This window comes from Carya illinoinensis, chromosome 6 (genome assembly GCF_018687715.1).
Source record: "Carya illinoinensis cultivar Pawnee chromosome 6, C.illinoinensisPawnee_v1, whole genome shotgun sequence".
Lineage (NCBI taxonomy): Eukaryota > Viridiplantae > Streptophyta > Magnoliopsida > Fagales > Juglandaceae > Carya > Carya illinoinensis.
Window position 1 is genome coordinate 34,349,278 of NC_056757.1, and position 15,627 is coordinate 34,364,904.

The 15,627-nt window shown below is 33.5% G+C and overlaps 1 protein-coding gene across 1 annotated transcript; it reads left to right on the forward strand.

Annotated features, from left to right (window-relative positions):
* Positions 1-702: 702 nt before the first annotated feature.
* On the forward strand, positions 703-8,065 carry LOC122313589 (phosphatidylinositol 4-phosphate 5-kinase 8-like). Its single transcript, XM_043128728.1, has 9 exons — positions 703-900; positions 1,058-2,125; positions 2,559-2,726; positions 3,899-4,064; positions 5,158-5,268; positions 5,360-5,547; positions 6,155-6,309; positions 7,131-7,299; positions 7,521-8,065. Exons 1-9 carry the CDS (start codon positions 884-886, stop codon positions 7,798-7,800), a joined length of 2,322 nt encoding a protein of 773 aa, XP_042984662.1. The 5' UTR covers positions 703-883; the 3' UTR covers positions 7,801-8,065.
* The last annotated feature ends 7,562 nt before the right edge of the window (positions 8,066-15,627 follow it).

Consider the following 15,627-nt stretch of genomic DNA (forward strand, 5'->3'; position numbering starts at 1 on the left):
GAGATTGTGGATATTTTTTTGGGGGGTGGTGGCTTTTGATATGGCCTGTGCGAGAAGTAGGCAGTAGAATGAATTGAGTATAAAACTTGGTTGAATCAATAAATTAAATTATGGCTCCAATTGGATGGAGTGTTGTGTTCCATCTTCACCCGTTTTCAACCAGAAATGTTTGTTCGTAACTATTTCAAAAACTTGGCCTGAAATAATTTGAAGCTGCGTGTATGGACGAATGATGTTAATCATAGGAGTTTCCTTGCCAAAAGAAATATTAATAGAGATATGGTCACAGGGAAAAATTGGAATTGTGAATCATTCATGTCAATACAGTGGCAGCTTTGTCTTTTTTGTGTATGCTTTGGAAATTGACCTGTTGAAGGAATAGCACAGTTGAGGGAAAAAGAACTATTTGTAGCTACTCTTCTTTTTTGTGGTGATGCATGTACCTGGCAATCAATATTATAATGATGAAAAGATTCGAACATGATTGCCAGCTATTATGACAAAATGTATAACTGGATCGAGCAATTTAGATTTGGATGCCTTTGAAGCACCCTGGCTTTTGAAATAAAAAGAAATTGAAAATAATAGATTTGCAAAGCAGTGGATTTTTCTGTTTGGCAACACATATAAAAGATGGATGCTTTAACGTTTTAAATGCCATGTTGTTCTCCGATGTGCCTCTCTTTACTAATACTACACCAGATCAGTCTTGTTTGTTCAGCGTCCCCGACTGGACATGATGATGTTAAATTGGTAGTGAAGCTGAAAGAAGAATTTCCTTACCAGTGTTCAAACGACTTGTTCAGAGTCGATCAGAAAGGTATCTGAGACAAGACTTTTAAAAGGCACGTAGATCAGCTAGATCACTTATCGCATACTGGTAATGGCTGACACTCAAAGGTAAAGATAACTTGGTAAATCTCGTTCTCTCCTTCTACATATATCTACCATTACCAAAGTCAGAGTATCTTGCTGTTCATACATGAATCATTCTTCTTATCCAAACTCTTTATTAGGGGTGACAGAATTTTGGTTGATATATTTGTATTTTTTTCAGACTTGGTGACAAGGTCTTTCCGAATGGAGATATCTATACTGGTAATTTTGAGGGAGTACAGCCCAATGGCAAAGGTAAATATACATGGTCAGACGGAACGATTTATGAAGGGGATTGGGATGGAGGAAAAATATCAGGAAAGGGGAAAATCATTTGGTCATCGGGGGCAAAATATGAGGGTGATTTCTCTGGGGGCTATCTTCATGGTATTGGCACCTTTACTAGAACTGATGGGTCTGTTTACCATGGGGCCTGGAGGATGAACGTTCAGCATGGGATTGGCAGAAAGCAGTATTCTACTTCTGATACATATGAAGGTTCATGGAAGGAAGGAGTACATGAAGGCTGTGGCAGCTATTGTTGGAAAGATGGAAACACATATATCGGGAATTGGAAAGGTGGGAAAATGTGTGGTAGAGGGGTTATGAAATGGGTAAATGGTGATGTTTTTGATGGCTCTTGGTTAAATGGGTTTAGACATGGGTCTGGAATATACAGGTTTGCCAATGGGGGATATTACTTTGGAAAGTGGAATAGGGACCTAAAAGATGGAAATGGTACTTTCTATCCTACTGGATGCAAACATCCATCTTTGAAGAAGTGTCATTACTCTCTCGAATGTGATGACAGAAATTTTCTTCCGTCTCACAGTTCATCATTGAACTCAGAGGAAGACAGTGTTAAGCGCAGTCTTTCTGAGAAGATTTTTAGTGATAGAGCTTTACAAAGTACAGGTCAAATATCACAAAGGAGTTCATTGTTTAATGAAAATTCGAGACTCTTTTGTCCTGCTAGGGACCTAAGATGTCATGAATCTTCAGGCACGTCTTCCCATACCTCTTATGAAGGTCAGGATGAGGCACAAGATAACAGTACTTCATTTTATGAAAGGGAATATGTGCAAGGAGTTTTAATCAAAGAGAGAATTAGGACATATGCCGAGTTATCAGACAAAACAAAACAGCATAAAAAATTTAATGTGAAAGAAGCAACAAGGATCTCTTGTTTGGATGTTGTCAATGGCAATTGGAGCTATTATTTAATGCTTAATTTGCAACTTGGTATAAGGTAAATCAATTCAATTTTCTCACGTAGAAAGCCAAGTTCTATGGTGTACTTGTAGTGATTTCACTTCAAATTCTTTTCTTTTTTTGAAGTGTCCCTATTGTGAAATGTGTACATTACAACAGTTCATTTGAATTATAATCTTTAAATTAGATTTATTGTCAATGATTCTTAAATCTCAAGGTTTATGGCTGATTATGCCATATTATGCTTCCTTCTTACCAAGCCTTTTCTTTTCTTTTCATTCTTTTTTTCTTTTTTCTTTTTTCTTTTTTTGGGGGGGGGGGGGGGGTGGGGGTTCTGAGTGGGCTGATGTAGATCTATCTTGGTTTTTCCTTCGTAGATTCTTGCTGTCATATGCTGGATTTTTGTTTTGGTACAAATTGATTATTGTGTTCTTCGCCCTTGACAATTGTTAACTATTTAAAGTTAACAGGTACACCGTTGGCAAGATTACACCAGTCCCTATGCGTGAAGTGCGGTCATCTGATTTCAGTGATCAAGCTAGAATATGGATGTATTTTCCAAGAAAAGGTTCCCAATCTACTCCTCCACATTATTCTATTGATTTCTATTGGAAAGACTATTGCCCAATGGTCTTCAGGTACCTACCAATCTTTTGTGTAATTGTTGTTTTACTTGTGAAAGAGTAAACTAATGAGAGCCATGCAATTTAATACTCTGTTTGAGGGCTACATGATTAAAGGTCTGTTTGTTTAGATTTTAAAGAGGGTGCAATCTATTCGAATTATGATCTCTTTTTTTTTTGAATAGTGTGTTGACGACCTACTAACTCAACATCTACAAGTACTAATCATGCGTCTATAGTTACTTTTTCTTTTTCTTTTTGGTAAGCAAGACAATTTTATCAAAGAGTGAAAAGGTGCCATGCAAGTTCACTGGGAGTATACAGAAGATACACATATCAAGAAAAGAAAAAAGAAAATTTCAAAAAAATCGTGAGAACTAAAACTGGAAATACATAATTGTGCCACCATTTAATGATAAAGGGATCTAAAGAGTAAATCCGTAAGCTCTTCCCTATTCTTTTCACGAATCTTGAAACTTTGATCATTCTGCCCCTCCAAACATGCCACTTAAGGCAGTTTGGGATAATTTTCAATAAATTTGCACGATGTTGGCAGCCAAACCAACCTTTCCATGGGAAGGGGTGACTTTGGAGGGTATTGTTGAGAATTCCATCTATTGGCGCGACTTGGAATTTATATGATAGAATGCCATTCAAATGAGCTGACAAAACACCATTGATCACCTTTGGGTAGATGACTGGAACGCTAATCACAAGTTGGTGAAATGTACAGAAAGAAAGAGATAAGGGAGGAAGAGTTCTCTACTGTCTTCAAATGTGACTTTCCACTTCCATATACCTTTATTGTCTACTTTCATTCCTTTTTATTTTATGATCACTTAGAATACTCCTGACCACTACTCATCCAATATTAAAAAACAAAAATAGAGAATGCTTCTGAACACCGATGAATAATTTGTTATAGGAAGTGATCTCGTGAATAATTTAGTTAATATGAGTTCGTAGATAGCATGAGGATTTCATCATTAAGATTGAAAACAAAAATATTCATGACTTTTCTCAAAGCACCAAGTAGTTTCTCTATGGTCTGTCGCTTTTCAGATCATAACTGGATTACGCTTTAAGGCATTATTCTTTTTTGAATGATTTCTCAAACAGTATCGTCAGTTGCAAGTGCATTAAAAATGGCCAAACACCCTGTTTGAAGAATAAAACTACGTTTACAGGAATTTGAGGGCAATGTTCAAGTTAGATGCGGCTGAGTACATGATGTCCATGTGTGGTGATGATGGTCTGAGGGAGCTTGCTTCTGCGGGTAAAAGTGGCAGTCTCTTCTATCTTTCTCACGATGACAGATTTGTGATCAAGACATTAAAAATATCAGAACTGAAGGTTTGAACACTGAAAAACTTCCAAATTATTTTTTATGTTATCTGTTCTTGGTGTTTCAAATCCCTAGCATGTCAACCAATCAACTTACCTGTTTGCCGATTTCTGTGAAGATCTTCCATTTCACTGCACAACCTTAGAGGCAGAACCCATTGTATTTTCTTCTGATTATGGAGGATCTGGTTTCAGTTTACTCATGCTTCTTTATATTTTCCCCTCTCAAAGAATTGAAATATTTTTATCGCTTCCTAGTTGAGGTTTTAGTTTAAATTTATAAGTTCAGACCAATGGGAAATGGAGCTGTTAAAGAGAGTTTCTTTGATTCTGTATAGCCTTTCTGGTACAAATGCATGATCATACTCCACTGTAATTAGGGTTACCTTCTTGTATACATCTTGTGTGTACTTGGGCATTTGCCTAGTTCTATCAAGAAAATTTTTACTTCCATAAAAATAAAAATAAAAAGAAGAAGAAGAAAAATTAGTGGTACCTGTACTGCTTTCAATTGGAGAACCTTGACCCAGCAGCTGTAGCATACAAGAAAATTACTCCATAGGGTTAGAATTCGGGAATATGGCATGAAAAAGTATAAGTATTTGGATTTTATTTCTTGTTCTCTCTGTCAAGAAATGATTTTCGAATCATATGGTCATGATAAAAATTTTGTTGGTGAGGAATACTAGCTGCTCATACCCTGCTAATGCTAGTGCCTAACGCCTGTCTTTCTCATAACTTTGTTGTGAATACCATTAAGTATTTCAAAATTTTAGATGCCTTTGATGCGTATTGGTGGGGGGATAAGCCATTGGGTTAATAGGAAACGTGATCTGAGTTATTGACATTGGTGGTGTTGCATACATTAAGTGAGTTTTTCCCTTTTATCTCCTGTTGTTGTCGATGGTTATAATAATGACATTGTTTGAATTGCTATAGAGTTTATGTGATGTGTCTATTTCATAATTTAGTTTTGTTCTCTGTGTAGTACATGTTTTTGAATAGAAATGTAACTTAACAAATTATTCAACTTTATTTGATTGTGGCTCTTGTTCAGCAATGACGTTAACCATGACTATAATGTTTTCTCTCTTTTTTGTAGGCTCTACTCAAGATGCTTCGTTCCTATTATTATCATGTAGGAGAATATGAGAACACTCTGATAACAAAATATTTTGGGCTCTACAGGATAACATTAAGAGGTGGAAAAAAGGTATCTCTTATCATGTCATATGGCTCGTGTTTCCTTTTGGTTATGTAGGTCACTTATTTTTAATATGGATATTTGATCATTTTGCTGTTAGGTACGCTTTGTGGTCATGGGGAATATGTTTTGCACAGAACTACAAATTCACCGTCGTTATGATTTGAAAGGATCATATGAAGGAAGAATTACAGATAAAGATAAAATTGGTGAGACTACCACATTGAAAGATCGTGATTTGTCATATGAATTTCATATGGACAAATTATTGCGGGAATCCCTTTTTAAGTAAGTTCCTTTGTTTTGAAATTGTGATGTAAACTTTGATTTTATAACCTACTAGTGATCCAATTGGTTACAAGTAATAAATATGATAGCAAGACTTAGGAGAACATTGAAAGGTATATACTCTGCGCTCTGGTTTGCTGATGTTGCCTGTTGTTTCTAGGTCAGTACTTTAGCGTTAGCTCAAATCTTTTACTCTCTCCCTCTCTCTCTCTCTGGTTTTCCAAGGCTTATTGAATGGCTTAAAATGGCCTTATAGTAGCCAATTAGCTTTATAAAAAAAACTTTCTTACTGAAAATGCCTAAGAAAACCACTGGAGTAATAAGCTTGATCTTTGAGCAAACAAACTTGCTCAGAGTTCCGATATAATCATGTTTTAAAAATGGTCTTGCTTCTATAAAACTCCAAGGCTGTTTGTTATGGTTAATTCAGTTGAAGCCCACATTGCTCTGGCTCAAAACCGTAAGACTTGTACAGATTAGACATTCAACTTTATTATATGAGAATGGGAATCATCTTCCCTCAGCCCCCTATGTTTGTTTCTCTTTTCAAGATTTTTTTTCATAGTACCTCTGCTTTTCAGTATAATTATCTTTTCCTTTTCTGCAGACAAATTTCTATGGACTGTAAGTTCTTAGAATCACAGCAGATTATTGATTATAGCCTTCTGTTGGGATTACACTTCAGAGCTCCTGATCACCTGAAGCCTCTCACAGAAAATACCAGTGCAATTCCCCATCATGAGAGTTTCCCTCCTGGTGATGGTAGATATTTCTTTCTCATGAACATTTTTTCGTCTAAACTTGGATTTGTTTAACTTGTGCCCTTGATTGCATTTTTGTTAACATCCTTTGGCTTTCTCAATTTCATTTAAATCTCTAGTTGTCCTGCAGAGATATTCATTGCAGTTATATGGCAGAAAATGTTTAAAAAGTTATTTGCTCGTTTTTGGTATAGTATATGGGGGTGATGGGTGAGATCACGGCTTGAAGCCCCAAGGGGTACTTCAAGTTACTTCTTTTTCATTCCGAGAAATAAGGACATTATGTAAGTCATCTCACTTATGGGAGAGGAATATTGTGGTTACGAGTGCGGGTTACTTGCCAGTCTAAAATTGCCATGAAAACTGCATCATTAATTGCCTATGTTCTTATATTTAAATTATGAAATTTGATCCCCCGAGAGGATTTTACAATTGGGAACAACTGCTAGAAAATTGTACTTGTGTATGTTTTGCACACATCATACATTGGTTTTATTCTCCTGCAGTGCACTCAAACAACTTTGGGTTTCAGGACTCAATTTGTTAATTTAAAGAACGAATTGGTTTATGATTTGGAGTAATCCAGTACTGAAAATCCAAGGAAGGGATTAAGAGAAGAAAACATAATGCACGGTAGACAGGACTAGTTCCTTTAGTACTCTTGCAAATAATGAGAGGTGTGTGTGGACTTGAGTGCATGTCTGAAAGACGCTACATTTTTTTAATTTTCTTTGGTATTATCTGGCTTCAGTTTCTGCTTTAGAACTTTTAGGTATTATTAATTAGCTCTTGACTTTCAAGCTTATGTTGCATGTCCAACAGGAGAAACTTCACGAGGAGAACCCCCGATTCATTCAAAGAGTCTGCAACTAGTAAACCATGAACCCAGCTCTGTCAGCACAGCACCAGGTCCTCACATCAGAGGAAGTACGTTGAAAGCATATTCTTTAGGTGACAAGGAAGTTGATCTTTTACTGCCCGGTACCGGGAGGTAACTCCCATCATTCTCAATACTTGCTACTACACACTGCAACTTTCTCTTTCAGTAACAAGACACGCTGCTAAACAGTTGCAGCTTTGGCTCATCATATCCATGCAGCCATACATGTATTTGTTTCTCATATCTTGCTGCGCGTATCCATGCAACCTAGAGCGCACGCAGCAGTCTATATTATATATATAATTAACAGATATAATTACATTTTTACTCAGGTTACGTGTGCAGTTAGGAGTTAACATGCCAGCAGAGGCTCATCGCAAGCTTCGGCAGGATGAGGTCGATTCCGAAGCTGAACTTTTTGAGGTTTATGATGTTGTTCTCTATTTGGGCATAATCGATCTACTGCAGGAATACAATGTGAAAAAGAAGGTGGAGCATAGATATAAATCGTTGAAATTTGACCCCCTCAAAATCTCAGCTGTTGAACCCAAACTGTATGCTGCCCGTTTTATCAATTTCTTGAACTCGGTTTTCCCAGACGTGCCTGCATGATCGAGAAAGGATGATCTTCATGACCTCTTTTTTCTTGCCTGCTCACCATAATCTCATAGGAAATTAATATAAAGCTGTGTCCCCTTGCATGCTAACATACAATTCTTTCCCATCCATTCATTGTAGAAGTGTAACAAATTGCTCATGATCATGTAATATCATATATCCACCTAGGTAGATTATTATATACATACAGCCGATCAATCGAGTAGTACTTTTAACTCGATAATTTTTATTCTATTCAGTAGTTCTATATACTTACTGATATGGATATTCTTTTAGATGTGGGCTTACTAAGGTACTGTTTGTTCACATGAAATTCTTATCTCAAACATAAAATTCGCATCTCATCATTATAATTTTTTTAAATATCTATACAAAATATAATAAACAATTTAACTTTTTTAAATTTTAATATAATAATAATATTAAAATATAATATTTGAATATTTAATAATAAAACTTAAAATTTTCATATAAAAAATCTCAATAATCAAGCAAAGTCAAGTAACACATCTCTATTTGACCGTTAGTTGCTTTTCGTTCATCCATTTTTTAATTTTTTTTGTTATATTTTTTTAATATATTTAAATATATAAAAAAATAAATACATTAATATATTTAAAATCATTTTTTTTAATTATTAAGTAAAAAATTTTGCAGAACGGTCAAATGGAACAATCAATGTGGGGGTGGTATGGCAGGCATTTTTTTGTTTTTTTTAATGTAAGATTGCTGAATAAAACTTTTATTTTTATTTTAACAGAACTTTTGTTTGAAATCATACCAAGATCATTAATATATCGTAGGTAGGTAGCTATGTGATAATAAAAACGTGATTTATGTGAGACAATGAGACAGATTATAATAAAGTAGTCATGTAATGCAATTAAATAGGGTAGTGTCATTGTTTCGGCGGGTAATTATTTGAGTCACCATGTGAAATTGAGCTGGTGGATATAGCACGTACGGACGTACTACTTAGGTCATGCTGTCAGCGTTTATCGGCTTGGCGTATTTATCGTTAATTGAATTTTTTTTTAATATATATATATATATATTTTACATTTTTTATTTTTTAAATAGCCATTAAAATAAATACACATTGTTATTAATAATTACTTTTTAATTATTAGATAAAAAAATAAAAATAAAAATACATAAACAGTGAGATTGAGGCAACAATCTCATGGATTCATTTAGCATTTTCCTTATAAATAAAAATAAAAAAAATGCTAGTTACCCCATTTCTAATTGGTTACTACTGAAAATCTAAAGGTTTTGACTTTTTTAAACAATTTTTATAAAAGAATAATTTTACTTATCATTCTCATAAACCACATATTACATTTATTTTATTTTATTTTTTAATTTTTTTATAATAAATACGTTATATATGGATGATAAGTAAAACAATTCAATTAGTTTAACAAGATTATAATTAATAAAAAAAATATTAAAATATATAAAATGTGTAGTATGGGATGATGAGTACATAACATTCTTCTTTATAAAAATATATTTATTAGTTTTTACTTATCTACGAATCATTTTATTTGATAAGTAACAAATTAAGTTTAGATATGATGAAACAATGATACTCATCACTTTGCATGATGATCATAATAGTGTGATAATTGGCAAGACATGATTTGTAAGATATTTAAATTTTAAATTAACTTCTCTTGCAAATAAAATATTGTCATGTCAACGATATAGAATGTGTGTTTTACGCACCAACTTACATAATGAATCAAGATTTTGTAGATGAGGATCATTATTATTATTATTATATTTTTGTTGTTGTTATTCTTATTTTGAGTAAAGGCTTGTGGTCATGTATGTAATTATGCAGAATGCTATTTGTGCTTACAGTTTTTACTTATACGTATTGATGTGTCAGTTATTATTATGCTAAAAATTCTAAATTAAAATTTAAAAATAAAACTGATAAAATGAGTATAATACATAAAATTGTAAGCGAAATTATAAGCACATAAGTTACTACCCTTTAATTATTTATATACAAATAAGAAAGGCTTTATCTTATCTGATAGTCTGATGACCTATGATCCGATTTTTCAAATAAAAAATCTGGATCTAAAAACTCCCATCCTCTTTATAATTTTTTATTTTTTAAAAAAATTGAGTTTCAATTTAATGTTTACCAAACCCATCAATAATTATACAGATCATACTATTTAAGTCATTCAGAAAATATAAAGCCAAAAAGATCACATGCGCCGTCCTTTTCTGGCCGCTCGGGCATGCAGAATTGCAAAAGTTGAAGTGCAGCTTGGTGCTAATTATTCTTATCTCATGGAATGCCTTTAACTTTTCACCGTGCTTTCTACTCAATTCATTCATTACCGGCCAGTAGAAACTTCCTTCATAATGGAATTAATTAATTATTTCATTTTAATTAATAATATTCCTTTTTTTCATATATTTATAATGATCAGAAATCTCGAAAACCATGCAAATTAATAAAACGCGTTTTCAATCTAGTAATTTAAATCATCATGCACGTAAATCATCTGATCTCTCCCAAAGAAAAAACAAAAGTGGATAAAAAAAAATATAAATAAGAACCAAAAAAAAAAAAAAAAACAATTGTATCTTTTCCATCTTTTCCAAATATTCCCTCCACAAGTCTGATCATCGTGATGATCTTCATGAGTGCCTTCATGGATGCTACCATGATCTTCCCTTTCATGATCTTTGATCTGTTTATCAAGTACTCAGCTAGCCTTCATAATATATACAAAGAATTCTATATACGGCCTGCATGAGGAAGAGAGAACTAAGACAGAGAGAGACAGTACTACAATCTGTCTACCTGGATGGAGTCGAACTTTAAATAATTATTGGATTAATTACCGGCTGCAACTGCAAAAAAAAAAAAATAATAAATAAATAAATAAAGACAGACAAAAAACAGTAGCTAGCTGGGACGTAGCTAGGTTAAAAACCAAAAGATGACTGAAAACCCGATCGAATGATCATACACAGAATTTAAGTTTATTGGGTTCCACAATATCTGCCTCTGTACCCTTCTATCTTAATCATTAATAACCATTTTGCGGCCTTTTAGACAAAGCAATCCTTTCCTCTGATCATTTGGAACTAGATCGAACATTAAGCTATCCGGCCACTTTTTTTCGTTTTGGATAGCAAAAATCATTTCACCAAATCTCCTGTTTCTTTTGTGTTTATTAGAGAGAGAGAGAGAGAGTTAGGCGTAGCCGTGGTCAACACAAAATAAGGTGAAACGATTACGAAGTCAGGAAAAGGTGAAACAATTACGAAGTCAAATGGCATCGTCTGAACTTATTTGTAAGGATTTTTGACAAGTGGTTGAAATATATTCCATGCAAAGTCCAAGTTCAGAGAGAGAGAGAGAGAGAGAGATTTCCACAGTACCCTTGATTACCTTCATGATCATCAGCTGCATCATCACGTTGAAAGATGGAGAGAAAGAGATCTGAGGATAGTAATCGGTTCACGGGAATGAAGCCTGGTCCGAGATCACATAGGCTTATAAATCTTGAAGATATTTAATTTTTGTTTTTCCGGAGACTCGAAAGTCCCAAAAAACTTCAAAGACTTAACATCACCAACATGCCCTCGAGCCAAACAACATTCCCATAAACCTTGACCCCTCGATGTTCACCGTACATATATTTTAGACAATACCGATCCATCGGCAAATTATATATATGGTCGGGAACGACGCCTAGCTAACTCGCTAGTCCAACAAACACACACACACACACACATATATATACACTGCTTCCCACCCTAGATTCAATCTCTGTGAACCTTTCCCTTTGACATAACTCAGAAAAAACCTAACCTCAGAGAGAGAGAGAGAGAGAGAGTTTGAAAATAAGCAATAACTCCAATATTGCTTATCACCAAGACCATATTCTCATCGATCTTAAAAAAAAACCCTAGACCACATGGCCTTTTATAGGAAAAGAGAGAAACAAAGAGACACCTCATTCAATGACCCTTTACCTAAGCAGGTATATATATATATTTATGTGTATATATATATATATATTTATGTATATTTATAAGGCAAAGCTCACTTTAATGTTCTGCGTCTGTTACTTAAGGAGTGCGTAGCACTATTGTTTAATTTCCCAAACCTTCTTAATTTATTATAAGGCTTTTTTTTCTTTTTCATTTTTCATTATTAATGATCTAATAAACAATATTATAATAAAAGTAATACTACATACAGTCATAAAATATATAAGTGTCTTGCAGTCATTTTGAAAAAGAATACGATCTATTATTAAAAAATTAATTTCTTTTTATTTCGATCCCTTATTTATTTTTTTTTTAAAATGATTATACGAGACTTATACACTCACAACTGCAAGTATGATTTATCATATAATAAACTAGGGATTGAATTATAATTGAATAATCTCCTTCTTAAGTGGAAAAGTATCACCGTATATATGTATGATATAAAAAATATAATTAATGACGTCACTAGTTTTGAAAACCTATATATTCTTAACTTAAAAAATATTTTGACGATTCCGTAAAAATAAACCCATAGATGATTTATAGATAGTTAGAAAACGAACAATATACCATTTTGAATATTAATTTGAGCCATAAATGAATGAGATAAAAATTGATCATGATTAGAAAGAAAACTAAAGAAAAATGTGTACAAATATATATATAATATACATATACACATATATACATATATGATTGTAGAGAGAGAGAGAGAGTATTAAATGTGGTGGTTCAAAATATTAATTTCCTGAGTACTTTTAAAGTCAGAATAAATAAAGGAAAATCTTATATACCATACTATCATCCTATTTGCATCTCACTAAATAAGATATTGTACATTTATTATCATTAAATAATTATTTATTGCATGTTTCTTTATTATCAAATTATGATAAATGCGCCACGTCATATATAGTAAGATGCAAGTGAGATGGTAGTGTGGTATATAATAATACTCATAAATATATATACACACAGGGAACTTAGTGATCATATATATATTTGAATATTCGATTCTCCAATAATCTAAAGTAAGGGACTCTCAACTCATATTATCTAATCACTATAATTTTTCTAAATTCTAATACAAAATATAATAAAATAATTCAATTTTTTAAATATTAAAATAATAAGAATATTAAAAAATAATATTATAATAATATTTTATTTAACTTTTAATTTTTATTTTAACTCAACACAACCCAACTCAACGTTCGACTTAGAATCAAACTGCAGCAGATCAAAGGTTGTGAAAATAGATATATATATATATATATTTCCATCCATGGAATTATATATATAATCCTATTCATGCTTTTGCTTGCAATCTAATAGAACCCATACATTTTTAAAAAAAAAAGAGAGAACCGATACATGAATGCAATATAATCCTTCACTAATAAGGAGGAAACCGGGTTAGCTAGATCGCCGATGTTGACGGTTCCAAGTCCCTCTTCATTTTCGCTGGCCGGGTTAATTTTTCGATCCACGGTCATGGGTACGTCGAACTTCACGTTATAAATGTCATCTCTCTCTGCAACCGGAGATCGGTGAGGTTCATTCATTCCCGCGCAAAGAGCGTGGATTCGATTTCCAACCTGATGATCTGTTCATTTCATTCATTGTATTTGATATTTGTCTCACGTTATAAATGGCGTCTGTCTATCTAACGATATTTGACAGCCACCACACACACAGAGCAAACCCAACCCAGACCTGAAACACGAGTCGAAACACACCCCGGTCATTTAATGGCATCGAGATTCACGGGAAAGAGATCATCGGACGGCTGTGTATACCCCCAGATCCTACATTTTTCCGTCCACCACGTGGTCCAATTAAATACGAACAGTACGTGCTCCATAAAAGGAAGAAAGAAAAAATAATTAAAAACAATAATATGGAGGGTTGTACGCCAGTAGTAGGGCTGAGCTCAGATTTGGAGGGGACAAGACCACGTCGGTGGCTGAGGTGTTGGTAACAGTGGAACAGTGCGGTTGGTGAAGCAACCCAGAAGAGCCCTGCAGAGGAGGCTAATTATGCGTTAATGATGAAAGGTGTGGGACAGGGAGACTGGCGGGTTCCCCGGGACGGCGAAAGCGTCTTCTCACTCTGTCCACCTGCATGCATGTTCTCATGAGTTGACCGAAGAAGGCAAGTGTTGTGACAGTGTTTCACAGGTCAGTGACTCACTTAGGTCAGGTGAGGGTTTGCTTTGGTGGTAGGTATTATCTTCTTGTATTTAAATCAGTTAATACAGTTTGGATTTAAATTATTATTATTATTATTTTTAAATCTTAAAATACCAACAAATCTTGTGAATCTGATTTCTGTTTTATATACTGTATTAATTATAGTAATTTTTTTTTTTAATGTGTCTTCTTTAAAAAATATAAATATTTGTTCAAAATGGAGACCCAATAGATCTTGCATCTTATATGTATTTCCCTTATTTTTACTTCAGATCCAAATTTTTCATAATTTATCAAAATATATGGGGATATGAAATTTTATTGGCAGTTAAGAGGAAATATTTGAAATGAATAGAAAATTTTAATATTATTTAAATAATATAAAAAAATAGTTAAGTTAATATATGGCAGTATGTAAAAATCATTAGGTAAAGAAAATATGAGTTTTGGTGATATATTATAAAAAATTAAAATAAATACAAATTCATTGAGAGTGCTCCTAGTGCCATTTTTATAGAATATATCCCCTCAATGGTATTCTTGGATATTATTCTTTCTTCAATGAAGCTGAATTAACCACAAAAAAAAAAAGACTGATTGGATCTACACATATATTGAAACGCATCCCTTCATGATTTTTTTTTTTTTTGTCTTTATTATAAGAAAAAGGCATGGAACTATATCGTCTCGGACCTAAGCAACAAGATCTTGATCGAGAGAGAAACAGACTCAACCTTCTCGCAGGCCTGTTTTGGAATAGATTGGAGCCCAACTCGACCCAAAAAATGCTCAAAAAGTCAGCCGGGACGTGTATGTGAGAGGCCAGATCAGAGATAAGAGGAGTAGGAGCATTAGTAGTTATCTTAATAAATTTTAGTTAAAATTTAACTAAAAAATTTATTTTTATCAATTTTAGTTAGTTATTTTTTATAACACCAAATAATAAAGTCAAAAATTTTTTTATTATTTTATTAAAATATTGATTTTGAACATTTTTTTATTTGTAAAAACGTAAGAATCGCAGCTCAACATTTCATGAATCGCCGCTCAAAAAAATAATATATTCCAAAAACTTAGAAACTGCGAGATTTTCTTTCATTTCCTACGCTTTCTTACCAAGAAACCAAACAAAGAAGAGGTAAAAGAACATCACAGCCCATGAATCAAGTAAATTACAGCCCACGGAATCAAGAAAATCACAGCCCACAAAATCAAGAAAATTGCACCGAAATAGAGCTAGAAAATCGCATCCAGAAATCAAAAAATGAAGAACCTAGAAAATCGCTTCACCCAAGCAAAGAAGAATCAAACAGAAAAGAAAATCGCATCAAGAAAAAAAACTAGAAGAATCCACAAATCAAAAAACAATCCAGCTAAAGCCTATAATCTCCGCCCCCCAAAAAAAAAGAAAAAAAAAAAAAGAAAAAAAGAAGAAGAAGAAGAAGAGAGAAAAATAGAGTTCAGCGTGGCTTACGGTGGCAACTATGGGAGTCGATGGCATTGGCATTCGGTGCAATGGTGGGAGTTGATGGCGTTGGCATTCGGTGCGTGGGTTTTGTTCAAGTAAGGGGTAGGAAAGGCAGGCAGCTTTTTG